The sequence below is a fragment of the Leucopleurus acutus genome (assembly GCF_964270905.1).
Source record: "Leucopleurus acutus genome assembly, chromosome: 12".
NCBI classification, from domain to species: Eukaryota; Metazoa; Chordata; class Mammalia; order Artiodactyla; family Delphinidae; genus Leucopleurus; species Leucopleurus acutus.
The window spans coordinates 56787939-56815156 of record NC_139154.1 but is presented as its reverse complement, the minus strand read 5'-3'; the positions used below and the strand labels follow the sequence as shown (position 1 = coordinate 56815156).

The 27218-nt window shown below is 37.9% G+C and overlaps 2 protein-coding genes across 2 annotated transcripts; one reads left to right on the top strand and one right to left on the bottom strand.

Annotated features, from left to right (window-relative positions):
* Positions 1-3: 3 nt before the first annotated feature.
* On the top strand, positions 4-22130 carry CEBPZ (CCAAT enhancer binding protein zeta). Its single transcript, XM_082851934.1, has 16 exons — positions 4-164; positions 3274-4763; positions 9481-9712; positions 10265-10454; positions 11734-11822; positions 14092-14145; positions 14681-14783; positions 14893-14961; positions 16493-16559; positions 17745-17845; positions 18303-18360; positions 18675-18862; positions 19262-19351; positions 20744-20802; positions 20899-20980; positions 21791-22130. The coding sequence occupies exons 1-16, from the start codon at positions 9-11 to the stop codon at positions 21928-21930; spliced, it is 3168 nt and encodes a 1055-aa protein (XP_082708060.1). The 5' UTR covers positions 4-8; the 3' UTR covers positions 21931-22130.
* On the bottom strand, positions 20084-26533 carry CEBPZOS (CEBPZ opposite strand). Its single transcript, XM_082851935.1, has 5 exons — positions 26486-26533; positions 23792-23907; positions 22696-22740; positions 21970-22054; positions 20084-20488 (listed from the first exon to the last, which is right to left on the bottom strand). Exons 2-4 carry the CDS (start codon positions 23904-23906, stop codon positions 21972-21974), a joined length of 243 nt encoding a protein of 80 aa, XP_082708061.1. The 5' UTR covers position 23907; positions 26486-26533; the 3' UTR covers positions 20084-20488; positions 21970-21971.
* Between the last annotated feature and the right edge of the window lie 685 nt (positions 26534-27218).

Sequence of the window (27218 nt, the reverse complement as noted above, 5' to 3'; positions counted from 1 at the left end):
TGCTTGCCATGGCGGCTGCTAAGAAACCTTTGGAGTTCCACGCCAAGCGGCCCTGGCTCCCGGAGGAAGCGGTGGAAGATCCGGACGAGGACGACGAGGATGCTAACGATGAAGCCGACGATGGGTTCTCCCTGCAGGAGGTTTTACGGCTCGGAGGCACCAAGGTAATGGCCGTGGACTCCAGGAGAAGGGAGACACAGGCGCGTGGAGTGGTCCCGCGAGTGGCGCGAGCAAGTGGCGCGGCAGCCCCCGAGCTGCAGAGTGGGAGGGCGTCGTGGACCCAGATCCCAGTTTCGAAATGTGCTCGGTGCGCTTCCCGCACTTCTTTCCCATTGCTCTTTGCAAGCGAAAAGTCGTTTAGAATTGAACGTTTTTATGCCGTGTCTTTTCTTAGGATGTAGGCGTCATCTCATTTTATTGACGTAGTATAACTGGCACTCCATCAGGTCGGAGAGGACTGACCTTTTTTTTGGTCCTGACCTCGTGGTATCAGTGTTTGGAGCCCCACTGGTATTGGAATTTAACTTCTATTCTCACAATGTACACCCACACGCTCAGTTTACGCCCAAGAAGCTCTCTGCGCTCTTGGAATTTACATCCTAATTAAGGCAAAGAAACAGTAACCAAACTTTGGAATACATTGTATATCAGACGCTGAGTGGAGAAAATTAAAACGGGGAGGGAGGATAATAAATGGAAGAGGCGTTACAGTTTTAAACGAGGTGATCGGGGGACCCATCCCCGAGTTTTCGAGCAGAAAATTGAAGGAAAGAAGGGAGTGAGCCTTTCTGATTTTGTAGTTCCAGGAACAATAAAAATAGTGCAAGTGAGGTGAGAGGAGAGCAGTAAGAAACGAGGTCAGACGTGGAAGCAACCTAAGTGTCCATCGACAGATAAATGGATAAGGAAGATGTGGCACATATATACAATGGAATGTTACTCAGCCATGAAAAAACGAAATTGAGTTATTTGTAATGAGGTGGATGGACCTAGAGTCTGTCATACATAGTGAAGTAAGTCAGAAGGAGAAAAACAAATACCATATGCTAAAACATATATATGGAATCTAAAAAAATAAAATGGTTCTGATGAACCTAGGTGCAGGACAGGAATAAAGACGCAGATGTAGAGAATGGACTTGAGGACACGGGGAGGGGGAAGGGTAAGCTGGGACGAAGTAAGAGAGTAGCATTGATATATATACACTACCAAATGTAAAATAGATAGCTAGTGGGAAGCAGCCACACAGCACAGGGAGATCAGCTCAGTGCTTTGCGACCACCTAGAGGGGTGGGATAGGGAGGGTGGGAGGGAGATGCAAGAGGGAAGAGATATGGGGATATATGTATATGTATAGCAGATTCACTTTGTTATACAGTAGAAACTAACACAACATTGTAAAGCAATTATACTCCAATAAAGATGTTTTAAAAAAAGAAGAAATGAGGTCAGAGAGGTAAGAAGATGGGCTTATGTTCTGAATTTGATGGGAAACCTTAGAAGATTTGTAGCAAATACGTGACAGAGCTTTGCGTTTTATTAAATGTTTTGTTTTCAGACTAGACTTTCTGGGCAACATGGGGAGGGGGAGGATGAGCGATTAGAGGCAGGAGAAATGCAACTTACTGGGGCAGATTCAGTTTGCTCTGTACTTGGGTTGTATTTATTTATTTGTTTACATCTTCATTGGAGTATAATTGCTTTACAATGGTGTGTTGGTTTCTGCTTTATAACAAAGTGAATCAGTTATACATATACATATGTTCTCATCTCTTCCCTCTTGCGTCTCCCTTGTATTTAATTTTTGAGTGCATAATATATGCACATGTTACGAAAAGATTTGTTTTGGTTTTTGCTTTGTTTTGTTTAAAGGAGGGGGGTGCATGATGAAAAATCTTCTTTCCCACTTTTATCTCCAGCCATGCAGTTTCCCTTCCAGGAAGCAATTATTTTTGTGTCTTCTATATCTTCCAGGCAAATACACACACACACCTATGTTTGTTATTTTTTACACAAAAGGTACCATACTATATAATATTTTAAGTCTTTTTTTTCTTACTGTTTTATTAGAGATCCCTGCACATCAGTATAAAGTTCTGTCTTTGGTTTTATGCCCATAACATCATTTTCTTAATTTATCTAACTAGCCATTTATTGTGGATATTTAAGTTGCCAGTCTTTTGCTATTTTAAATAATGCTTCAGTAAATAACCTTGAACATATATATCTTTTTCCGCATTTGTAAGTGTATGCATAACCTAAATTTATAGACATGGAACTTCTGGGTCAAAGGATGTGTCTTGTATTTTGACTGAAGTTGACAAATTGCTCTCCATAGAAGTTGTGCCAGTTTATACTTCCATCAACCATTTAGGAAAGTGCCTTTTCCTCCACCCTTTCCCCAACACCACCTGTCTTAATTTTATCTTTGCTTCTCTGGCAGATTAAAAAATAGATGTATCATTGTGGTTCTGATTTGGACTTCTTTAAATGTCAGTGAGGTTGAGCATCTTTTCACATTTTTAAAGAACCACTTTTTTTTTCTATGAACCGTTTGTTTATATCCTTTGTACATCTTTCTGTTGGTTTGTCACTTCCTTAACTGATGTATAGGAACTTTTATATTATATATTAAGCCAAATTACTTTGATATGAGTTGCCAGTTGTTTTTTCCAGCTTATTATTTGTCTTTCAATTTTTGTATATGTTTTGTATGTAAGAGAATGATAAATATATCCATTCTTTTCTTTATGGACCCTGAGTTTTATGTCACATTTGGAAAGATTTTTCCCTACTCTGGAATTATTTTTTTAATTAAAAAATTTTATTTTATTTTTATTTTTTAAAGTTATTTTTGATACAGACCATTTTTAAAGTCTTTATTGAATTTGTCACAATATTGCTTCTGTTTTATGTTTTGGGGTTTTTTTGGCTACAAGGCATGTGGGATCTTAGCTCCCCAACCAGCAGATTGAACCCACACCCCCTGCATTGGAAGGCGAAATCTTAACCACTGGACCGCCAGGGAAGTCCCTGGAATTATTTTTTTAATTATGCTGTGCTTTCTCCTATTACTTTATGGTTTTATTTTTCACATTTAAATCTTTGATCTGTCAAGTAAGTACTTTGAGTGTAGGTGGGAGCCTAGGCAATACTGTGATAACTCAATTTCATGGATAATTGATTTCAAGGATATAGGTATCAAATTAACTTTTGAGGTTTTAACTAAACTGTTGGATTTGTAACTTATTTTTAACTTATATTTTTATGCAGCAAGATTACCTTATGCTGACTGCTTTGGATGAGAATGAGGAAGTGGTGGATGGAGGCAAAAAAGGAGCAATTGATGATCTTCAGCAGGGTGAATTGGAAGCATTTATTAAGAATCTTAGTTTAGCCAAGTATGCAAAAGCTTTCTTAATTGAAGAAGATCAACCAGCTAAAAAACAAGAAGGCAGCAAAAAAGAAGCAAGAGTATCTAAAGTAGATAATAAAAAGCAAAACACAGTAGAAAGTGAAAGTAAGGTGAAAAATAAGAAGAGGCCAGAACAACATTCTGATGAGAACAGCAGTGCCATAACAAAAGCAAAGAGAGATAAGCAACAGGATATCTTTGAATTTTTTGAGAGACGGACATTGTTACTTAAGTCTGGAGGCAAATGGTATGATCTGGAGTATAGCAATGAATACTCTTTGGGACCCCAGCCTCAGGATGTTGTGTCTAAATACAAAACCTTGGCTCAGAAGTTGTATGAACATGAAATCAACTTATTCAAAAATAAGACAAATAATCAAAAGGGAGCCTCTTCTACCTGGATGAAGGCAATTGTGTCATCAGGGACGCTAGGTGACAGAATGGCAGCCATGATTCTTCTTATTCAGGATGATGCTATTCACACACTCCAGTTTGTAGAAACTCTCCTGAACCTTGTTAAAAAGAAGGGCAGCAAACAGCAGTGCCTCATGGCTTTGGATACTTTCAAAGAGTTACTCATTACAGACCTTTTGCCAGACAGTCGAAAGCTACGGATTTTCAGCCAGCATCCTTTCAACAAACTAGAACAGTTGTCCAGTGGCAACAAGGACTCAAGAGATAGAAGACTCATATTATGGTATTTTGAACACCAGCTGAAACACTTAGTGGCTGAATTTGTGCAAGTCTTAGACACTTTAAGTCATGATTCATTAGTAACCACCAAAATTCGAGCCCTTGTAGTGGCTCATGAGCTTCTTTGTAACAAACCCGAGGAAGAAAAGGCCCTTCTTGTGCAGGTGGTAAATAAACTGGGAGATCCTCAGAACAGAATAGCCACCAAAGCCTCCCATCTATTGGAGACGTTGCTTTGTAAACATCCCAATATGAAAGGAGTTGTGTGTAGTGAAGTAGAAAGACTGCTTTTCCGTTCAAATATCAGCTCCAAAGCCCAGTATTATGCAATTTGCTTTTTAAATCAAATGGCCCTCTCCCATGAAGAAAGTGAATTGGCTAACAAACTAATAACTCTTTATTTTTGTTTTTTTCGGACTTGCATCAAGAAAAAAGATATTGAGTCAAAAATGCTCAGTGCCCTTTTAACAGGAGTGAATAGGGCATATCCCTATGCCCAGACTGGTGATGACAAAGTGAGGGAGCAGGTTGACACGCTGTTCAAAGTGCTGCATATGGTGAATTTTAATACCAGTGTGCAGGCTTTAATGTTGCTCTTCCAAGTAATGAATTCTCAGCAGACGATATCAGATCGATATTATGCAGCATTATATCGGTAAGTACCTACTATTCCAGTGTGTGAATAAGAAGTAATGTGGTCTAATATAACGCAGTGCCCCTCTGTGGGGCAATAGAAAGACTTAGAAAGTAGGATCTTTGGCCCCTCTCAGCAACTTGCGATTCACCAACTTTGAGTCATTTAATCTTTGGTTCCCTGTTGGGCATCTGTATTATATGTTTTGAATACGTCATTTATTATTTTTTATTTTGAGAAGTCCCCATCCTCGGTCCTGTATTTCTTTCCTCCTGTCCTTCACACAGCCATTTAGTCATTCATTCAACAAGAATTTTTTGAGTGTCAACTATGTGCTGGGCACTATTCCAGAACTCGGGATATAGCACAGTGAACAAAATTCGCACCTCTAGAGGCACTTTCGTTCAAATTGCGGAGTACAAATGGTAAACAAGAATGTTTTTAGATAGGAGAGTTGGGGGTTGCAGTTTTGGAATTTTTCTTAAATATTGGGATTAAGACTTTGGTACTAGATTTACTGAATTTTGCAACTGTCCGGCAGTGCACCCACTTAGGGCTGATATTTTGAACAGTTTGTACACTTGGGAACTGTTGAAGTACACCAACAAGCTATGTATTTCCTTCTAATTCATTTTTCTAATTTTACATACATATATCTTGTGAGAAACGTAACATAGTGGTTAATATCTTGGACCTAAGCTACATGACCTGGATTTGAATACCAGCCATTAGCTTGCTGTGTAACTTTGGACAAATTACTTAATCCTCATTAAAACCATATTGGTAAACATGATCAATCCCATTTTACTGTGCTTTTATTCATCTATAAAATGTCAAGGGAAGCACCTATCCCGTAGGGTTATTATGAAGATTATGAAACTTCCCCACAGTTACACAGCTAAAAAATGACAGAACTGGGATTTTAATAAGATTAAGGAGTTAATGTATTTGTAAACCCATGTCATCGTCAGTGTATGGTATGAATTTAACAATGCCCAACAACATAGTAAGTGCTCTGTAAGTGCTGGCTGCTACCATTATCATCATCATTATTATTATTACTACTCACATACATTTCTTAAATATAATCCTCTTAACAGCTCTCCAGCCTGTGAGGTACAATAATTTGTGCAAGGTCTCACAGACAGTATGAGGCCAAGTTAGGTGGCAAATCCAGGCCAACTGACTTGGAGTTCATGGTGTTTCATGGCCCTGATTGCACTGATACACTAAAAAGAATCTCAGAGGCCTTTCCACAACTCTTAAGAGTCTACAGTCTTTTAAAGTACCGTAACCCTAATTCCCTGGCAGTCCAGTGGTTAGGACTTGACGCTTTCACTGCCGTGGCCTGGGTTCAGTCCCTGGTTGGGGAACTGAGAATCCCGCAAGTCACACACTGTGGCCAAAAAGAAATGTTTTAATTTTTTTTTTAAATAAAGCAGGGGCTTCCCTGGTGGCGCAGTGGTTGAGAGTCCGCCTGCTGATGCAGGGGACACGGGTTCGTGCCCCGGTCCGTGAAGATCCCACGTGCCGCGGAGTGGCTGGGCCCGTGAGCCATGGCCGCTGAGCCTGCGTGTCCGGAGCCTGTGCTCCACAACAGGAGAGGCCACAACAGTGAGGGGCCCGCGTACCGCAAAAAATAAATAAAAATAAAGTAATAAATACTTTAAAACTTTTTTTAGTTTGGAAAGACTTCCAAGGCTGAAAATGTAGAGGTTTTAGGATTAGGTTTTTTGGTAACTTTTGAGGGTCATAAGAATTTCTAATTTTTAGAAAGTGTGTGGAATCTATTGGAAAACATATTTCTAATATCCGTTTAACATCTCAGAGCTTAACACAACAGTCTAACATCTCGGAGGAGTACATTCCTAAACTCTTTAAATTACTGTTTGTCAAGAGCTCTCACAGATGGATTCCCTCAAAGGGCTTCTAAGCCTTTTTAAAGTATTTATTTTCTCTTGGTTTTATTAAAAATCCTTTAAATAAAAATTCCCTGATATTAGTTGAGGGGTAAAAGAAATGAAGAAGTGATTTGGTTTACAAAAATGTGATTTATCAAAAACTCCAGGAACATATTCTGGGACAAATGGTGGAGACAACAACCATCTAAATTCTCAAGTTTTTCTCTTGATGCGTAATGGAACTTATGATTTAAAATGAGTGACAAAATGGATGGCAATGTTGAAAATTCAAATGAGAAGAGAGAAAGTGGAATAGCAAAGATTATATGAATAACATAGACTTTCTCAGAATATCACCAATAGGTACTAGAATTGTGGAACTGACAAATGGGGAAAACTAGATATGTGAGCAATATGAAAATGCCTCACAAGGTTAAATATTTTCATTTCTGGTGTTAGTAGAAAAAAATTAAAGTGCTTAGAACAAAAGGATTGATTCCACTTTTGGAGTGGTTATCTGGAGGATTGTATTAATTCTGGGTGTCCTAATGTCTGGGGGTCCAGACCATTTGGAGCATCTCTAGGATTCAGCAAACAGGATAAAGAGAGAATTTAAAAATTATTGTATGAGATAATATCTCAGTAGCCTGCAGAAGAGAGACTTTGGGGGAGAGAAGGACAAATAATAGCTATAGTAAATGGTCAAGTATTTGAAAGGCTGTCGTGTAAAAATATAATTAGGTTATTTTGTTGTGGGTTTTTTAACCAGTTTGTTGACCTATAAAATTGTATATATTTAAAGCATACAACATGAAGATTTGATACATGTATCCATTGTGATGATTACCATAATCAAGTTAATTAACACATCGATCACCTCACATACATAGTTAACTACTGGGGGGAGGGGTTGAGAATGCCTAAGATGTATTCTCAGCAAATTTCAAGTACTCGATACAGTATTATTAACTATATTCACCATGCAACTGAACGCTTACACCCTTTGACCAATATCTCCCCATTCCCCCACCCCCTACCAATCTGTTCCCTGTTTCTATGAATTTGATTTTTTTTTTTACGATTCTACATATACATGACATTAGAGTAGTTGTCTTTCTCTTTTTTTACTATGCACAATGTCCTCCAGGTTCATACATGTCACAAAAAGGGCTTCCTTCTTTCTTGTGGCTGAATAATAATCCATTGTGTGTATATACCACATCTTCATTATCCATTCATCTGTTGACACACACATAGGTTGTTTCCATACTTTGGCTATTGTGAATAATGCAGTGAATGTGGGAGTGCAGATAACTCTTTGAGATACTGATTTCATTTCCTTTGGATATATGCCCTTAAGTGGCATTGCTGGGTCATATGATAGTTTTATTTTTAATTTGTTGAGGAGCTGCCATACTGTTATCCATAATGGCTGTAGCAATTTATATTCCTACCAACAGTGTACAAGGGTTCCATTTTTTCCACATCCTTGTCAATGTTTGTTAACTCCTGTCTTTTTTATAATAGCCATCCTAACAGGTGTGAGTTGATATCTCGACGTGATTTTGATTTCCATTTCCCTGATGATTAGTGGTGTTGAGAGCCTTTTCACGTACCTTTTGGCCATTTGTGTGTCTTCTTTGGAAAAACGTCTATTCAGGTCCTTTGCCCATTTTTAAATTGGATTATTTGGGAGTTTTTTGCTATTGTATGAGGTTCCTAATATATTTTTTATATTAACCATTTATCAGATACATGGTTTGCAAATATTTTCTTCCATTCCATATGTTGCCTTTTCATTTTGTTGATGGTTTCCCTTGTTGTGCAGAAGGCTTTTAAGTTTTATGTAGTCCCACTTGTTTACTTTGCTCTTGTTGCTTGTGTTGCTTCAGAAGGCAGTAGTAAAATTAATGGTTGGAAATTACACAGGAGCAAATTTCAGCTGTGGATAAAGAAGATGTTTTCTGGCAAAAGTGAGTTGTCCAAAATTGGATTGTGCTCCTAGAGTGAGAGTGAGCAGTCCTCAGTCACGAGAGATATTGAACAAGCACTTGCCATGGAATGAACCACTTACTCATTCAACAAATATTGAGTGCTTATTAAGTGCCAGGCACTGGGGTTACAACAGTGAATAACACAGGCACAGTCCCTGTTCCATTGGACTTTGAGGGGAAAAAGAGAAAGGAAACAAAAGGTGTTAAACTATAAAGAAGATAAACGTGGGACTGAGATAGAGAATAATGGAGGAACCTATGGATGTGCAGACAGTTGGAGAATAGCATTCTGGGCACAGAATAGTGTATAGGAAGGATTTACACAGATAGTACATTGAACAAGAGATTCTCACAATTCAGTTTTCTACTATACATGTACAGTCTTCACTAGAGCCATGTGGAGGCAGCCTCTGGTCCCCCAGCTAGTAGGTAGTGATGCAAGGATAAGAACCCTGGTCTAGTTGACTGCTTTCATAGGTCAGTTTTCACTGTTTGGTTTTGGATTAGCCTTCCATGTGCAGTTCTTTATCTATATGAAAAGTTATACTGTTAGGGCTGTGTCCTGTTGGTCTAGAGAATAGAAAACCACTTGGAAAAGAGAAAAGAAACCACACACAAAAAAGAAAGTCGTGCTTCTGTGGCTTTTCTTCCCCCTGGTACGACCATCACTCTTTCTATTCTGGTCATTGACTTCCATCTTCCATCTTAGGGCAGAAATGGTCTCTTGTTCTAAAATAAGCAGCAAGGTTATTCCTGACTAAGATGAGGTTAGTAGTTGCCTCTAGTAGTTGCTGGGTATGGGGATGTTTTATGAATACACACAATCTCGTTTCTGTTTTGCAGGAAGATGCTGGATCCGGGGTTAATGTTGTGTTCTAAGCAAGCCATGTTTCTTAACCTTGTCTACAAGTCTCTGAAAGCTGACATTGTGTTGCGGAGGGTGAAGGCTTTTGTGAAGAGGTTACTTCAAGTTACATGTGAACAGATGCCGCCATTCATATGTGGAGCTTTATATCTCGTCTCTGAGATCCTTAAAGCAAAACCAGGTTTAAGAAGTCAACTAGATGATCCTCCGGTATATTTTACAATTGCTTTTTAAATTGAGTGGGTTCTGAAATATATTTGGTATTTTTCTTCTTTGCTTCAGTGACAATAACTTACTTAGTTCTCTGGAGCAGAGTGTGAGTCCTGGAATTAGACTGACCTGGATTTTAGTCCCAGGTGTACAGTTTACTAGGTGGGCATGTTGCTTCACCCCTTTACACATAAGAAACTACCCTAAAATGTGATTATATGAGATAGTTACAGTTATAGAGCTAATAGATCTCTTAAGCCTATCTCCTCAGTTGTGAAATGGACATAATAGCACCTACCTCGTAGGGTTATTTACAACAACTCAAAAATTCATTTGAGGGCTGAATGCTTTCAAAGTCTCAGGGATTCTTGGCTCAAAACTTAACTCTGTTACATTTAGGAATAAGAATGTGGCCTCCTCTCATTCTAAATTCCATTGATGGAACTTTCACGTTTCATCAGAATTGCAATAAACAAATCTTCAAAACTACTTCACGTAATTGAATACTTTTCTCATTGATTAATCCAGATTCATTAAACCATTTTTTGTTAGGAGTTTGATGAGGAAGAAAATTTTATTGACATAGGAGATGATGAAGAAACAGAAAAATTCACTGATGCAGATAAAGAAACAGATACAGATACCATGAAAAAAGTTGAGATGGAAGAAACTGTGTCTGAACGTCATGTGGAAACCAAAAAGTTAGAGTCTGCTTCTTGGGTGCACTTTGATAATTTGAAAGGTGAGTTTCTTAAATCTTTAAATTATTTTCTTGAATTTTTAAACCGAGGAACTGGATTCCCCTTTAATCTTAATAGAAATTAATACTATACCATTTTAGAAGTCCTCAATATTGCTTTATTTTAGATGGGAGCACTCATAACCAGATATAATTAGGATCCTAGAAGTAAATTTTTAATATAGTGAATCACTGACTTACTTATGAACAGTACTACAGATAATAAATACATCTTTTAAAATAATTTAAATCTTAGAAATTAAAGCAGATGCCTTTTGGAGCTGTGAAGATTTAGTGAGAAAAATGTGGCCATGTTAGATGCATAGTAGATCTCGTTTCCTTCAGCTGAAGTGTAATAAGTTTATACTTTTGAATGAGTTTTAGTTTCTTGATCTTTATCTGTACATGTAAAGGCCTCTTGCATGGAACATATATGAAAATAACACGTGTGTACACAAAGTTTGATTTACAAAGGTATTTGGTTACATATTGTGAATAGTGTGGAACTTGTGGTTACTTTGTTCAAGCATCATGTTTACCCTCTGTAGTTCCTTAAAGTAATGTTTTAGGATTGAAAACAGTCTTGATATAGAAACTATGTTTTCCATACACACAAACTGAATTAAGTCTATTAATAGACTATTAGAGCCAAAAGAAATCTTAGAAATGCAGGCTTTTCATTTGAGGCTGTAAAGAAAAGCACACTAGCCTTGAGGATCAAGAAAGGTGCCAGACCCATTTCTTCAAACTTGTTGTGGGACTCTGGTTCAAATTATTTCATCTCTCTGAACTTTAGTTTGCTTGTGAAGTATAAAAGAGAAATAGGGTAGCCACCAGGAAGTTTTTAAAAGAATCCATCAGTTGCCCTGAAGGCTAAACTGGGAATAATCCTTTAGAAGGATGACAAGCACGTGCATTGTGAAGTAGACAGTTCCTTGCGTGTTCTGAAGTTTCCTTGTTTTAAATTTTCTAATCTGGAGATGCTAAAAACATGAGACCTAATTGACCAAGAAATGGGTACCTATTTGAAAGGGGATAAATTTTGAAGGGGAGCTTTTAGTAGTTGGGATAAATATGCTGCCTGGTTTACTCAATAGCAAATGCTAGCTTAGGTACCAAGATAAATTCTGGTGGCTTGGAGTTTTTATTCTAGGTAGGATGCCTGGCTAACTAAAAATGCTGATACTTAATAATTGTCAGTGACAGCATTGATCCCGGTGGGTGTAGTGACCTCTTGGGCTAGGAATAGAGCATTTGAGAAATACTATATTTGTGTTCTCAGGTGGCAAACAGTTAAACACATATGATCCATTCAGTAGAAACCCTTTGTTCTGTGGAGCTGAAAATACAAGTCTTTGGGAACTCAAAAAGGTAAAATAATTTCAAATTGTCTCTTAACTCAACTGTGCTATATATTTGCCCCCATGGATTTAACACCTTGAAGTTTCCATTTTTCTTATAAGTGATAAATATAGGAGTTTAGTTATTTAGACATTCATTGGCAGAAGAAAGCAATTTGAAGTATGTCACCTGGCTGTAATGCCTTATAACCCATATTTCTGTTGCCTCTGAAAAACATTAAATTTACACATTTCTACATTCACGTGTAGAAAATCTTAAATAACGTGCATGCAAAATAAGGATGTTATACATGGCTATAAGTAAATTTTGCTTTTTGTAAGCACACTATTGCATACAACGGCTCTGTAAAATGGATAAATTTTGCTTTATGCATTAGATATCTCTGAAAGATTTTGTGATAATAGAACTTTCTGCAAGCAAAGTTACTTTTTAAATATGTGAGAGGAACGCTTATTTCTAATAAGCTTTCTATGATTTTTTTTGCTAAAGCAAGTGTCTACCCATGCAGACTCCTGTGGGTCCCTGACACCTTGTTAGCGAGTCTGCAAGGTCACAACTACTTTCATAGTGATACCAGGACATTATTTGCCTTTGTCACTATTGACAGTGGCGCTGATGGTATTAAAGAAATGGATAAAACTGCTGGTGCCTTAAAGCAAATACAGACAGTAGTACCAAGCTGCACTCATGGGCATTACATTCTTCATTGCCATATACTTGCAGCGGGGGAAAAAAGCCAGTATCACATAAGAATGATGAGGCAGGAAAAACTGTTGATTTTATTATCTTGACTCCAAAGTACATACATGTCTTTTTAATGTTCTGTGTGTATATATATAAAACAAGAACACATAACACACTCTGCTGCAGACCTAAGTATGAGGGTTGTCTCATGTCTCAAGGAAAAGTGCCTGTGTAGTTGTTGGAAACGCAGCTAAGCTGTCTGGCTGACAGGCTGGTCACTCAGACTTGGGTATTTGGGAGATATTTTCTTGAAAATGAATGACGTGAACCTGTTACTTCAATCAAAACAGCTGACAGTATGTGTTGTCAATGATAAAGTTCAAGCTTTTAAGCAAAGGTTAAAATTTTAGAACTCCTGTAACCACCATCTTGAGCTTAACAGTTTCTCAATACCTTTTCTGATTGAAAGGAGTGGTGATACTAACGATGTGATTTTTGTGATACTGAATGAAATGTGACCAGCATTTGGAAGAATTGCATAACTCACAAAGTCAGTATTTTCCATATGACTAATACACAGTGTTATGAAGTCAAGCATGGATAAAAGATCCATTCACTGTAGACCAGTTAATTTTAAGTAGCAAGTACCAAAAGCTGACTGATAGGGTTTCAGATTCCATACTGCAACTAATCTTCAATTTTTATATCATATCAAAGGAAAAAACCCCACAATTATGTGAAAGACTATTGGTTAATCCTCTTTTTTCCAACTATATATCTGTGTGAAGCCAGATTTTCTTCATATACTTCAACTAAAATAACATGGAATACAGAAGCAGATATGAGAATCCACTCTTATGTTAAACCAGACATTAAATAGATTTGTAAAACTGTAAAATAATGCTACTTTTATCACTAATATTTATTCTGAAAGTTATTTTTCATAAAACATTTATATTAATATGTAATAGGTTTATTGTTAATTTTTTTTATTTTTAAAATTTTCTTATTTTTGGCTGTGTTGGGTCTTTGTTGCTGTGCACGGGCTTTCTCTAGTTGCGGCGAGCGGGGGTTACTCTTTGTTGAGGTGCACAGGCTTCTCATTGCGGTGGCTTCTCTTGTTGTGGAGCACAGGCTCTAGGTGCACGGGCTTCAGTGGTTGCAGCACGCTGGCTCAGTAGTTGTGGCTCGTGGGCTCTAGACCACAGGCTCAATAGTTGCGACGCACGGGCTTAGTTGCTCCACAGCATGTGGGATCTTCTTGGATCAGGGCTCGAACCTGTGTCCCCTACATTGGCAGGCAGATTCTTAACCACTGCACCACCAGGGAAGCCCTATTGTTAATTTTAAACGAACTATAAGTGTTTAAAATTTTTCTGTTGTAATTTCTAATAAGGTAAATATCAATAGATATATCCCACTTAAATTATGGAAGCTCTTGAGGTCCTTGATTTTTAAGTATATAAAGTGTTCCTGAGACCAAAATTTTGAATCACTCTTCTGATGTATCGGCTTAAGTTTCAGTTTTTTGTATTTTCTTAAATAATCTGCAACTGTGGTAGGAGTTGACCTTATTTCACATTTTTCTTTTTAGCTTTCTGAGCATTTTCATCCCTCTGTGGCCCTTTTTGCAAAGACTATCCTTCAGGTAAGTCTCAAATATTCAGAAGACAAGAAATTAAAGAAAATAATCCAGTTTTAGATAATAGTCAGTGTTTACTAGATAGAATCGTGTACATTTTTCTGCTGTTGTAAAGGAGCAATGACTTGTTTGATACAGAGCAGCAGATAATTCTTCCCACTCTGAGATGAATGGAAATGTAGGATATTACAAAACCACAAGAGTTATTTACTACATCCTGGCTTTGCTCCTGAAGAAAGATTGCCCTCCCCTTTCCCTTTTGTCGTGTTTGCCAGTCGGGGTTTGGTTCCTGGTTAATGGTTAGATAACCTACACAATACTATTTGACTATTCATAAAATCAGCAGTGCATTGTAGAATATGTATGAGTGTGTGTTTAATTTCTTCAAGAAAAGAATAACATGCATGAGAGGGATATTTGAAGGGTCTTTTATTGTGTATTTGTGCCTTCGAAGCAATGTAATAGATGTTTATGCTTTTCTTCTTGTTTTTTCTCTGGATGTATATATATAATTTCTTAATTCCCTCCCCCTACCTTTCAGGGAAATTATGTTGAGTATTCAGGGGATCCACTACAGGATTTCACACTAATGAGATTCTTGGATCGATTTGTATACCGAAATCCAAAGCCACATAAAGGCAAAGGTACGCTTCTATTTGATGAATTTTTTGGCTTTCCCTGTTAATATTCAATAAACAACATGAGCATATATAACTAGGTTTTACATTACACTGTCTTGATTTTACATTTCAGAAAACACAGACAGTGTTGTGATGCAGCCAAAAAGAAAACATTTTATGAAGGATATTCGTAGTCTTGCTGGTAAGTATAAAGCCTGGACGGTTGAACCTGACAACAGTACAAGTCAGTAACACATAAATTGTGTTATTCTTTGCTCTACTTTATCAGAATAAAACCTAAGCACCAGAGATATTATCCATCTTTGTTGCCAAGATTGGTACGCATTTTCAAGTTTACTGAGATTGGGCCTTTTTTTTTTCCCAGAAAATTTCAAACATATCCAAAGCATATATACACAAGTGATATGATGGACCCCACCCCACCCCACCCCTAACCATCACCCATCTTCAACAATTAGCATTTGCCATTCTTGTATCATCTATAGGTAAAGCTATAGCTTTATCAGTGACACTGCCCCCGCCACCCCCCATATATAATTACCTTTTACAGCTCAGACCATTTTAAGCTCTCTAATGGGCTTGGTGGAAATACCCACAACAGATTTTGTCACAGAGCCTCATTTTAAACTTATTTCAACAGGTATTTAGTACCAATCTTGTGGCTCTAATTCTGCTTTTGTATTCACAGCAGGTATTTCTTTACATACTAGATCCCAGCTCCTCTTTTTTCACAGTCTAGGGTTCAGTTACAACTTATAAATCATTTAATTTCTAATTAACTTACATCACAGAGGTCCAGAGACATAAAAGGACTTGCCCAAAGTTAGAGTTGGAATCAGAAGCCAAATACTCTTTTAACCAAGATGAGCCTGAAATTTTTATTCTGATGAGGAAACACTAATATATTGTAGGTCCTTATTCTTGTTTCTTAGTTTTCCTCAGTATTAAGTTAAATTGTGGATACTTCTGTGTTTGCTTCCTATTCCCAGAATGGCAGGCATTGTTGTCATTTTTCCAAGGTGAAAAATGACGAGTTTAAAGTGATTATTAAGAGAACTCTTTTGAGTCTTTGTTTCTCTTGAAATTTGGATCCTGGATGCAATTGGAGGACAAGAGAACCCTGTTCTTTCACTGTGACGCACTGATGGCTACAAACTGTATTGTAGCCGATGAAGTTTCAAATGTTGGTTTTCCTCCACACAGACTTTTCCAGAGGTTGTCCTTCGCACTATAAGATGCCTTCTGTCCAGGGACTTCCCTGGTGGCGCAGTGGTTAAGAATCTGCCTGCCAGTGCAGGGGACACGGGTTCAAGCCCTGGTCCAGGAAGATCCCACATGCCACAGAGCAACTAAGTCTGTGCGCCACAACTACTGAGCCTGCGCTCTAGAGCCCATGAGCCACAACTACTGAGCCTGCGTGTCTAGAGCCTGTGCTCCGCAACAAGTGAAGCCACCACAGTGAGAAGCCCACGCACCGTAACGAAGAGTAGCCCCTGCTCGTTGTATCTAGAGAAAGCCCGCGCATAGCAATGAAGACCCAACACAGCCAATAAATAAATAAATAAATTTATAAGATGCCTTCTGTTCAACTTCCTCACATTATGAGACTTTAGAGAGATTCTAAAGAATTATAGGTATTCTGTATTTAGTCTTAAGAGCTTGAATAACATAAAAAGAATTACTTAAATAAAATTCTTAACTTGTTTTCCTAGTTAACAGTAAGGAGTTCCTTGCAAAAGAAGAAAGTCAAATACCAGAGGATGAAGTGTTTTTCTACAGGTAATATATTTAATACTGTTTCATTTGGAGAACTGTTAAATTTAAAATTTTTAGATTCCGTAAATGCTTTGTTAACATAGGCCTATCTTGAAAAGGGCGAACGATATGTCAATCCATTTTTGTGAGGGGAGTTTAGAAATGTCATTTTGCTAATGTTGAGATGTATAAATGAAACTAAAACAAGTAAATTTGAGGGTTTTGTTTTTAATAATTTAGCATAAATTTTAAGAACCTTGACTTTGAAAAAAGTTTTTTTACTCTAGTAATTTTCTTACAGGCTTAAATCTGTAACTCATGAGTTATTTGTCCAAAACATGGCTCTGCGTAGAATTAGCAAAACACTGCACTACTATGGAGATAAGTCCTAAACCTACTAGTATTAAAACTAATGCCTTGTAATAGTAAAGGAACTATTATCTCATCTGGTTGATTGGGTAATTGGGTTCGATTTGGTTTGCTCCTTTTTTTTTTTTGGCAGCACTGGATCTTCGTTGCTGTGTGCGGGCTTTCTCTAGCTGCAGCGAGGGCTACTCTTCGTTGCGGTGCGCGGGCTTCTCATTGCAGAGCACAGGCTCTAGGTGCACGGGCTCAGTAGTTGTGGCGCACAGGCTTAGTTCCTCTGCGATATGTGGGATCTTCCTGGACCAGGGCTTGAATCCGTGTCCCCTGCATTGGAAGGTGGATTCCCAACCACTGCGCCACCAGGGAAGTCCCTGGTTTGCTTTTTTAAAAAATTTTTTGTGTAAACAATTTTGAGGCTATGATCCCATCTGCAAAATGCTGTTTCACTGTACCCTGATAGAAGAAAAAGTCTAACTGATAAAATACTGTGATTACAGGTCATTTAGAGCCCCAGTTTCTAATATTCGAATACTTGTATCATTGCAGTCGTGCTGATGCTAAAACAACCTTTTACGGTGCCATTTAATTAAGACGAGTTAAGGTGTTTTTATGAAGAACCAAGCCTAAATCATTGAAATTTACTATACTTCACGTTTCAAAAGTTTTGAACTGTTTTGAATTCAAAACTAGTTTTTCTATAATAAATACAGATTTTAGTCATTTATATCCAGCTGAGGTAACAGTTTTTACACTTGTTTGTGACACTGGCCATAGGTGCTTTGATTATAGTAAAATGGGCCCTATGATAAAACTATCAAATATATAACATGCATTTTATTTTAGGTATTATAAAAAAGTTGCTAGTGTTAAACTGAAACAAAAACGGAATGAAGATGAAGAAAGTATAGAAGATGTGGATGATGAGGAATTTGAAAAGATGATTGGTAATTTGTTTACCTTTATAATCCACAGAGTTAGAAAAATTTTATTGGAATTTAGACTGAAAATAAAATGGGAAATTAGATAAGCTTACATTGAGCTCACATGTTGCATATCATATTACACCTACTAAAAATAAGCACATAAATAGTTCTAATGGAGTAAAAAGGTCTGCAATTGCTAAATATTGTTTTATTTGATATTTTCCCTCTTTCCGTAAAAGAACTGTAGAAAGAAGCTAAAATTAACTGGAACGCATTTAGTTTAGGGATTTAATTAAGGTCAGCATATTCATGGGTTTGTTTAGATTAATAAAACACCAGCAGTGTCAAATGTATATCATTTTGGTGTTTACTTATCATGAACAGCCAAATCATGATGTGTTGATTGATTCAAATATAAGACATGTCAACTCTGTTATTCCTTGCTACGTCTTAGAATTTGTATATTGTTCTCTGGCAGACACGTTTGAAGATGATAATTGTTTCACCTCTGGAAAGGATGACCTTGACTTTGCTAGGTAAAATACTTTTCTTCAGTTCTTTTTTTTAACTTTTCCCAGCATTTCTCAAATTATTGTCCCTCGGAACAGTGGAGCACAGGAATATGTGTTGTATAGGAGAAGGGTATTAGGTATTGAAGGAAGTTTGGGAAGTGGACACAGTTCTTTCATTTTGGACCTTTATAATGCCCGTTAGTATATTAAATAAAGGCTCTGAGCTGTCTGTCACTCTCCTTTGAATTCTGTTAACAGCCTAATGCCCTGCTGGTCACCAAAACATACTTGAGAAAACAAAGTCCTCTTTTACATTTCAAGTTGTTGTTTTTCTTCAGCAACATGAAGAAGAAAGCAAAAGGAGCTAAGGATGACTTAGAAGATGAAGATTCAGAAGATGAGGACCTTGGTAATTTGGATGATGATGAAGTTTCCTTAGGAAGTATGAATAAAGAATTTAGTGAAATTGAGGAAGATGGAGGAACATTCATGGATGTGTTAGATGATGAAAATGAGGGCATTCCAGGTAAACTTTTAAAATATAAGACAAAAACAAACTGGAGCTTTCTTCCTCAGCATAGGCTAGTTTTTCTGTTGAAGGCTTTTTAATATTACCCTGTATTCAGATTAATACTCAGATCAGACAGAAATTTAAAGAGGACCTTTTTTCTCCTCTCATTTGAAACTGAAGGGTTTTTTTGTTGTTGTTTTATCAGCAGTTGAGTTTCTGTTTTGGGCTTTTATTTTAATCAGCAGTGAGGCTATCTGTGCTATACCTGTCGAGCTGTTATATTGCCTTTTTAAAATGTTGGTAATGGTAATTTGTAGTTTTTAAAAGTTAATCAATATTCATCATCATAGCCCTATAGCAGTTCTACTGTTTTCTTAAATTGCTTAATAACAGCGGTGTTTTTTTTGGTAACAGAACTTGATGATGATGTCAGCTTCAAAGTCAATAGTAAGAAAAGCAAGAGAAAAGGTGCAAATGATTTTGACTTTGCTGGGTCATTTCAAGGTAAGAAAATGTATTGAGTCTCTTTTAAACCTAAGCAGTGAGTATGGGAAAGCTATTGTTCATTATCATTTTGGGAAATTAACTTTTCTAATGGATAAGAAGTCTTAAACATATTTTTAATATATGAAAAACGTTGTTTCTCACATCCACCTTCAATTATTTTTTCTTCCCAAATTCACTCCTCTCATTTAAATAGCTCTAGATCATCATTTCATTCATGTTTAAACCATTCAATAATACGTGAGCCATGGATTTTCCATAGACACCTGTTGCCTTTTTCCTTTTCTCTATCAACTCTTATCCTTCCCATTTGACCCATCTAAAAACCCATGCTCTTTATTAACTTCATTTTCCTTTTTTAATGAGATCTGCCGTGACAAAATGATTATAACCTCAAAAATAGATAAAACGGATAGGAATTTTTAAAGTATATGATAACAGATTATGTCTTTTAGTGTAATTTCTATGGTGCTAATAAAAGGAAAAAAGTACTGTATCAAGTGACAATATTAAGTTTTTGATAAAAATGTAGAAAGCACAATAAATGTTTTATGACGAATTTTATTCCAAAGTGGCTCTAGTAGAGACATTGATGTAGAGTTTTAAGTATTGTTTCAGGTAAAGTGAAAATGGATAAAAGCAATATTTTTAGTTAATATAGTTTTAGATAGTGTGAGTTAAAATGTAATAAACATTAATGAACTTACTTAGAAAACAGACTCACAGGCATAGAAGAAAAACTTGTGGTACCAAAGGGCAAAGGAGAGGAGGATAAATTGGATAAACAAGGTCCTACTGTATAGCACAGGGTACTATATTCAATGTCTTCTAATAAACTATAATGGAAAAGAAAAAATGTAATAAATATTAAAAATAGATATTTTACTATCTTATCTATTTTGAAAGGTTTATATGTTAAGAATTATAGGGGAGTTTTTTTTAAAGAACAGGTTTATTTTGAGTAGTAAACAAAACTCCATTTATCACATCATAAACAAACCTTCCATCAGTTTCTTAGAACGAAACCTCTGACTTAGAGTTTACACTTAAATAGTCTAAAATCCATCCATGTCAACTTTAGAATTGTAATCTTGCCTGATACTGTGAAATAGGACGAACTTTGATCGATGGTCAAATCTGAAAGACAAGAAGACACTGTTGTCACCTGAACAGTCCTATTTAGGATATTAACTTAAAAAAAAAAAACCTTATACTAACTTTTGAGTTATTTTTCTGTCTTTAAATGCCAGCTACCTAATGATACTAGAAGATAATTGTAATTGTGTGTTTTAACCCAAATATATATTTTTAACAAAACTATGTTGAAGATTATATTTATCCAAAATCATTGGATTTACAATCTAATAATCTAGACTTATACTTTTTCTTAAGGACCAAGGAAAAAAAAAAGAAATTTCAATGACTCCAACCTATTTGTATCTGCTGAAGAGGTAAGGCTAATGTACTACTTTAAGCACTTAGCTATTCTATTGATATTGTTTTTTAAGTTTTCTAATACATGCATCCCCCCCTTTTTTCTTTCAAAGTTTGGCCACCTGTTGGATGAAAATATGGGATCCAAGTTTGATAACATTGGCATGAATGCCATGGCTAACAAAGATAATGCAAGTAAGTAACTTGAATTTTTATTTAGGTTTTAACTTCGAATTAGGTTAACTAACTTAGGCTTTAACTTAGAATTTCTGAAAATCTGAATATTTCTGGAGGACCTTTTTTTGTTGTTTTTTTTGTTTTTTTTTGTTTTTGCGGTACGCGGGCCTCTCACTGTTGTGGCCTCTCCCGTTGTGGAGCACAGGCTCCGGACGCGCAGGTTCAGCGGCCATGGCTCGTGGGCCCAGCCGCTCTGCGGCATGTGGCATCTCCCCGGACCGGGGCACAAACCCATGTCCCCTGCATCAGCAGGCGGACTCTCAACCACTGCACCACCAGGGAAGCCCTGGAGGACCTTTTTATAGTAAGAAGGGATAAATGGTTCCTCACAACCTGAAAAGAATGGCTTTTTCACCTCTGTCTGCATAGCACATGGGATTAAAAAGTATTTATACTACAGAAAAAGACTACAGCCTACAAAAGTTACTTTTTTTTTTATGGAAGCAGGTTATTTTTATATAATATGAATTTGCTAAGTAACTTTATAAATATAGGCATTTTAATTATTTCTGATATTGATAGTTACTGGCTGCTCTTCTTTCACCAGTAAGTGTTCAGGGGAAATAAAATCTGTGAAGCATTTGTTCCTTTGCTGTAAATAGTAAATCTTTGACGGTAAATATGGAAGGAAAGCAACAACCGAGGAGGGGTTTACATAGTGGATGGGAAATGACTGTAGGTCATGGCAGACTGGAAGTTCCTGTTAGGATGTTTGGTGGGGCCTCCAAGAGTCTACAATGTGCTTATCTTTTTTCTCCCTCCTCAAAGGTCTCAAACAGCTTAGGTGGGAGGCTGAACGCGATGACTGGTTACACAACAGAGATGTGAAAAGCATCATCAAGAGGAAGAAAAATTTTAGAAAGAAGAGGCCAAAAACCACTCAAAAAATTAAAAAGCAAAGAAAATGAGTGTTTTCTAAGTAAATTACAAGTTAAAATTCTACTTACTCCTAATTTTTGCTGTTCAGCCATTTTTCTTGATCTTGCTCTCTGATGCCATACATTCCAGAGTGTTCAATGGATTTGTAATAAACTATAAATAGAAATAGCTGTCATTTATGAAATCATGTAAAAGTGTTAAAATTAAACTATATTGAGAAAAAAATCAAGATTTTTTTCCCCTTATTTCTACATGGTAAAATGAAAAGGATGACAGTAGGATACATGTGTTGTATATAAGCTCTAGCATCTCTGCTAATCATTGTAATGAACACTATTTACTAAGCATTGCTTTATACCAGATACTGTGTGAAGTAATTACATAATGTTATCTTGTTTAATCCTTACAACAATTCATGAGATGGGCATCATTATCTCTACTTGACGAGAAAGAAAAAGCTCGTTCGCAAACCAGAGATTGGTTTTAAGTTTTAAGCTGTGGATTTGATTCCATCACACTCAGATATGTCTCATTCCAAAGTCTACATTCTTAACCCACTGGAAGAATTAAGAATCCAGCCCATTAGCTGGATTCACCCATTGGCTAACTGGGATGAGAATTTTCTCCACTGTGTTCTCAGAAGGAGTGAAAATAGAAATGAACAGTATTTTTGGAAACTGGCATCACAAAATTAAGAAGCCATTTAGCCCGTAATTGGTCATAAAGAAACAATTTATAAAGGTTACCTGAAGAAGTTGTTTTGTACTCTTAATTTCACTTAAGGAAAAACATACCTTCCAAGATGAAAGGGAATTTCTTGCTCATTGTTTGCCTGAAATCTAAAGAAAAGTCTTAAAATTAGGCATGATTAGAAATTCATTGTTTTAACACATGGAGCCATAATTTAGTGCTAGCTTTAGGGTCTATAAGATAGGAATCCTATTAGAAATTTGTGTTAAAGTCCTTGGTAATCCAGGAACTGTATCTTTTTAAATAGGGTGTAAATTGCACTTAAACCTTATATGTAGCCTTCCCTAGTTATTTTGGAGTTTTTAAAACTTGGCCTATATATATGATGTAATTTATTTTGAAATGGTACTTAAAAGCAAATTTTCAGTGTTAATGTGAAATTCCCTTGTGTAATTTTATAAACTTTTTATGGATGCCATTTTACCTTTTTAGAGAATTAGACATAAGACTTCACTACACCCAATTTTTGAAGTGATCTTAAACTTTACTTTCCTTTTAAATACTGTTTGGATGTTTTCTTTTATGCCCTTCCATCCGTTAAGAAGGCAAATGACAAGTTTCAAAGATGGCCACCACCCCAGGACTACTATTCCCTGCTTTAGGGAAAGAGAAAGTAGCACTTTCTGATTTTAAAAGTTGAAGGCGCTAATATAAAATTTCCCCCACAAAATGACAAAGCACTTTTGGTGATGGCCAGTGGCATGGGAAAGGCTTTTAGTGGCTAGTATTGATGCAGAGGAAGCACTCTGCTAGCTTGAGAAACTGGTTACTTGACAATTCAGCTATGCTACCTCTTGCTTTTTCAGTCTTAACCAAACAATGAGGTGTAATGGGCAGGCTGGATTTTTTCCATCTGTGCTAAGCCAGACCAAGGACACTGCTCTATGCCCCTCATTAGTAAAATCCATGGAAGTATGAAACATTTTCCCTAGTCTACAAACAATTTTTTTTTTTTTAGGGAGAAGAGTAATTTATTCTATAATAATTAACACCTAGCTTCTTCCCCTTGTGCCTATAAAATGGCTAATATCAATACACTGAATCTGAAAAGGCAGTTTCTCTAAAGAAGCCATTTAACCTAAAATGCATTAGCAAACTGTACACCCCCCTACAAAACACTAATTTCTGAATTATGATTACCTTGGCTTGTGTTCATCTTTTTAAACAAAAAATATGCTCCAAAAACGCCCACAAGTTCAGCTACTAAAACTCCTTTAAAGATCTTCTTTGCCAGTGGATCCATAGTACGGGCCATCCTAAGTTTAACAATAACAAATAAATGTAAACCTGAATAAGCATATACAAGCTTAGTACCACTTCTATAAAAATAACTCCCAATGCATTCCCATAGTTTGAATGATTATATAGGAATAAAACCCTAAAGTTACCGTATCCTTAGTTGTATTAGACATGTCTCACTTTCCTAGTTTTCAACCTCCATGCCTAAGGGGCACAAGTGAACCAAAGACATGATTGGAGAAAGCACAGCGCGGAGACAAAATGGAAGGCATTGTGAAAGGAACTAACAGTTTATGGAACTGAGATTTTTAAATTGCTTAAGAATATAGAATGGTGGGAGTTAGGGTAAAACTTTTTCTTAGCTGAACTAGGAATTAAATAAGATATGATCTAATGGGCACAATATGTGAAGTTCTTTATGAAGTACCCTACAAAAGTATGGTTATTCTGCAAGTCGTTGTACATGTTTTATAGCTAGAAGTTTTCATTTATTTATACAACATACTGAACTATGTGCCACAGTTCTGGGCATTTTATATAAAGTTGAGCAATAAACTGGTTCTTGTTCCTGAGGAGCTGCTATTCTAAGCTGCAAACTAATTACGTCACCCAAAGGGCTTGTTAGAAATGCACATTCTTGGGCCTCAGAGAGCAATTCCCCAATCCCCAGGTTCTGATTCAGCAACTCTAGGGTTGGTGCCCAGTAATCTGCCCTTTTGCAGGCAACTCCAAGTGACTTGTATACAAGAGGCCTCTGGACCACATGAGGGGAACACTGACCACCATCACCCAGTAAGTGGCAAAACTAGACTTCAAATCTTGATTCTCTTCCTATAATTAAAATAAAAGCCAGTAAGAAGGAAGGGCTTAAGTCTTTATTCTCTTTCACTAAAGCAAAAGCTAACAAGGAAAGGGCTATATAACAAGTGAAGAAAATAGCATATATGACTTACTGAATATATGAAATGTAAACCCAAGTTGTTGGTTTTTTTTTTTTCCTTTTGGCTGTGCCCATCAAAGTCAGGAAGGACAGGAGAACAGTGGTTTTTAAACTCAGGATTTCAACACTGTCCTGTGTATGCTCTGTAACACTTTTCCATTCTCCGTGTGAGGTGGCACCTCCTCTCTAATACTCTACAGCTCCAGCTCTCCCGCTCATTCCATTCAATTTTAACTCCTTTTCGCAATGTCTGAGGGTGGGCATAATTAAATACCCTACTTTGGTAGGATTATCCTACTAATATTGTAACCAGGTGTCCCTCCCCACCAGCCCCCAGGTTCCCTTCTCTCATTTTGATAATGTGATCACCCTAGGGACTAAAAGATTAAAACTTTATTATTCTTACCTAAGAGAAGTGAAGTGGAGGGAGTTAAAAAAGAACTTACACATAACCAAGAGGCGGTGAGGGAGTGGGAGACTTGTTTTGCTTTGTCTACTACTATGCTGTACATAACTGACAGGAAATAAGCCATGATCAGTACAGGGAGCTCTCCTGGGGTTATTTTTAATGTTCAAAGGGTGAAACACAAAACAAAACAAAGCCTGCCTGCAGTCAGATCCACAGTGTAAGGACTCCAAGTAGAATTCTGCTTTGTTTTGTTGGGAGGGAGAGAGGATAAGGGTTCAAAAAACAAAGTCCAAGTAACTGTATAGTAAAGCATTTACCTTTCTTAAAAACGGATATACATACATTTTACATTCCAAGTCCCTCAACTTCAGAAAAGGTGTTTATAATGACTGATAAAACCCATTTGATGAAGACCACCAAAGGCATAGCCATCCACGACAGGTTACTAACGGGCAGAGACGGAGTTAAGACTAGACAAGATTTTGGAGAAGGATGGAACTCAGGTGAAGTTTAAAATAAAGCAGTCCTAAAAAAAAAAAAAAAAAAAAGCAGTCCTTTGATGGGCTCGAAGAAAAGCAGGGCTGTGTGTCATGAGGTTACATCACACTGGGCTGAGAAGCTGACTTAGGGTGCACAAGCTTAAGACAAATGTGCAATGTTTGCGTCCGAAAACGCCTCGTCTATGCACCAAAGCTGGAGATCGACGCGGCTCAGCATCTCCAGGCAACATTTCAAACAGCGAGGTCTTTCCTCACACTCCAGATGTGGGACAAGGTCTCCCTGCTACGACCCCGGGTTCAATTACAAGGGCACTTTTTCCAGGTTCCCACGGTCAAGCGCCAAGCAACCACCGACGCCTCCGAGAGTGGCCTCGGGGAGGCTACCCGCGATCCTCAGCCCCTCGCGGCCTCCGCATCTCCGGTGCCCCGGCTCCAGCCAGCTCCCCAGCTCCCCCGGTTCCCCCCCACACCCAGCTTCTCGCCCCCACCCGGGCTCCCAGCCAGGCGCCGACACACGCGCAGCGCAAGCAGCACTGCACCGGTGCCGCGCCAAGGTCATTGAGCGACCCGGAAACACTCGGGCCGGGCCGGCGCCCCTCCGGCGGACGGATACAGTGACACCGAGTGTTCTTCGTATCGCCCCAGAACTCTGCCGAGGTCCCCCCAAAAGCCTGCTCTGCTCCCCGCTCTGAAGACCTGCCAAGGGAGGCAGCTGAGCGAGCAAGAGACCCGCACGTGTACCTTACCTGAGGCACGTACTCGCCGGGCTGCGCAAGCTCCAGGGCTGGCAGAGCCCCGCCCCTCCCGGGTTGGGCCCGGCCCGCCCCGCCCCGCCCCACACCGTAATCACCCGTTACTGTTCTCGTACTAAAAGTCTACCCTGACTGCAGGCTGCTTACATTGTTTTATTTAATCCTCCCAACAACTTTGTGTCATGATAGGTGCTATGAGTATCTCATTTTACAGAGGAGGTGCGAGTTTAACCCTGCCCACAATTAAACAGTAAGAGCCAGAACTTTGATTTGAACCCAGGGCACTGACTGGAAAGCCTGTGCTCAATCATTTTTCTACACCCTTCAACCCAAAGTGGCATCAGCAACATTGGCATCACTTGGGAGCTTGTTAGAACTGCAGACGTACTGAGTCAATCTACATTTTAGCCAGATCCCTAAACAATTCGTTCGTAAATCAAAATTTGAGTCACTGCCTGTACTGCCTACTAAATAAGAGGAGGAAAAGCGGGGAATGAAAAGGGGAAAGGGGAGGAGGAGGAGAAAAGGAATATAAAAAGGTCTAGGAAGGTTCCATGTGGTTGGGCTACACCCCACAGGCCTGCAAGCTTTGTAGTTGCTAGCCTGGAAACCGAAGAAACAGCCTGGAGACAGCAACAGAGACATCAAAAGATTACGGACAGCAGATCTTACACATCTGAAGCAAGGTCCTGGAGCAACACCCCACTGTGTGTGGCAGAGAGTGGAC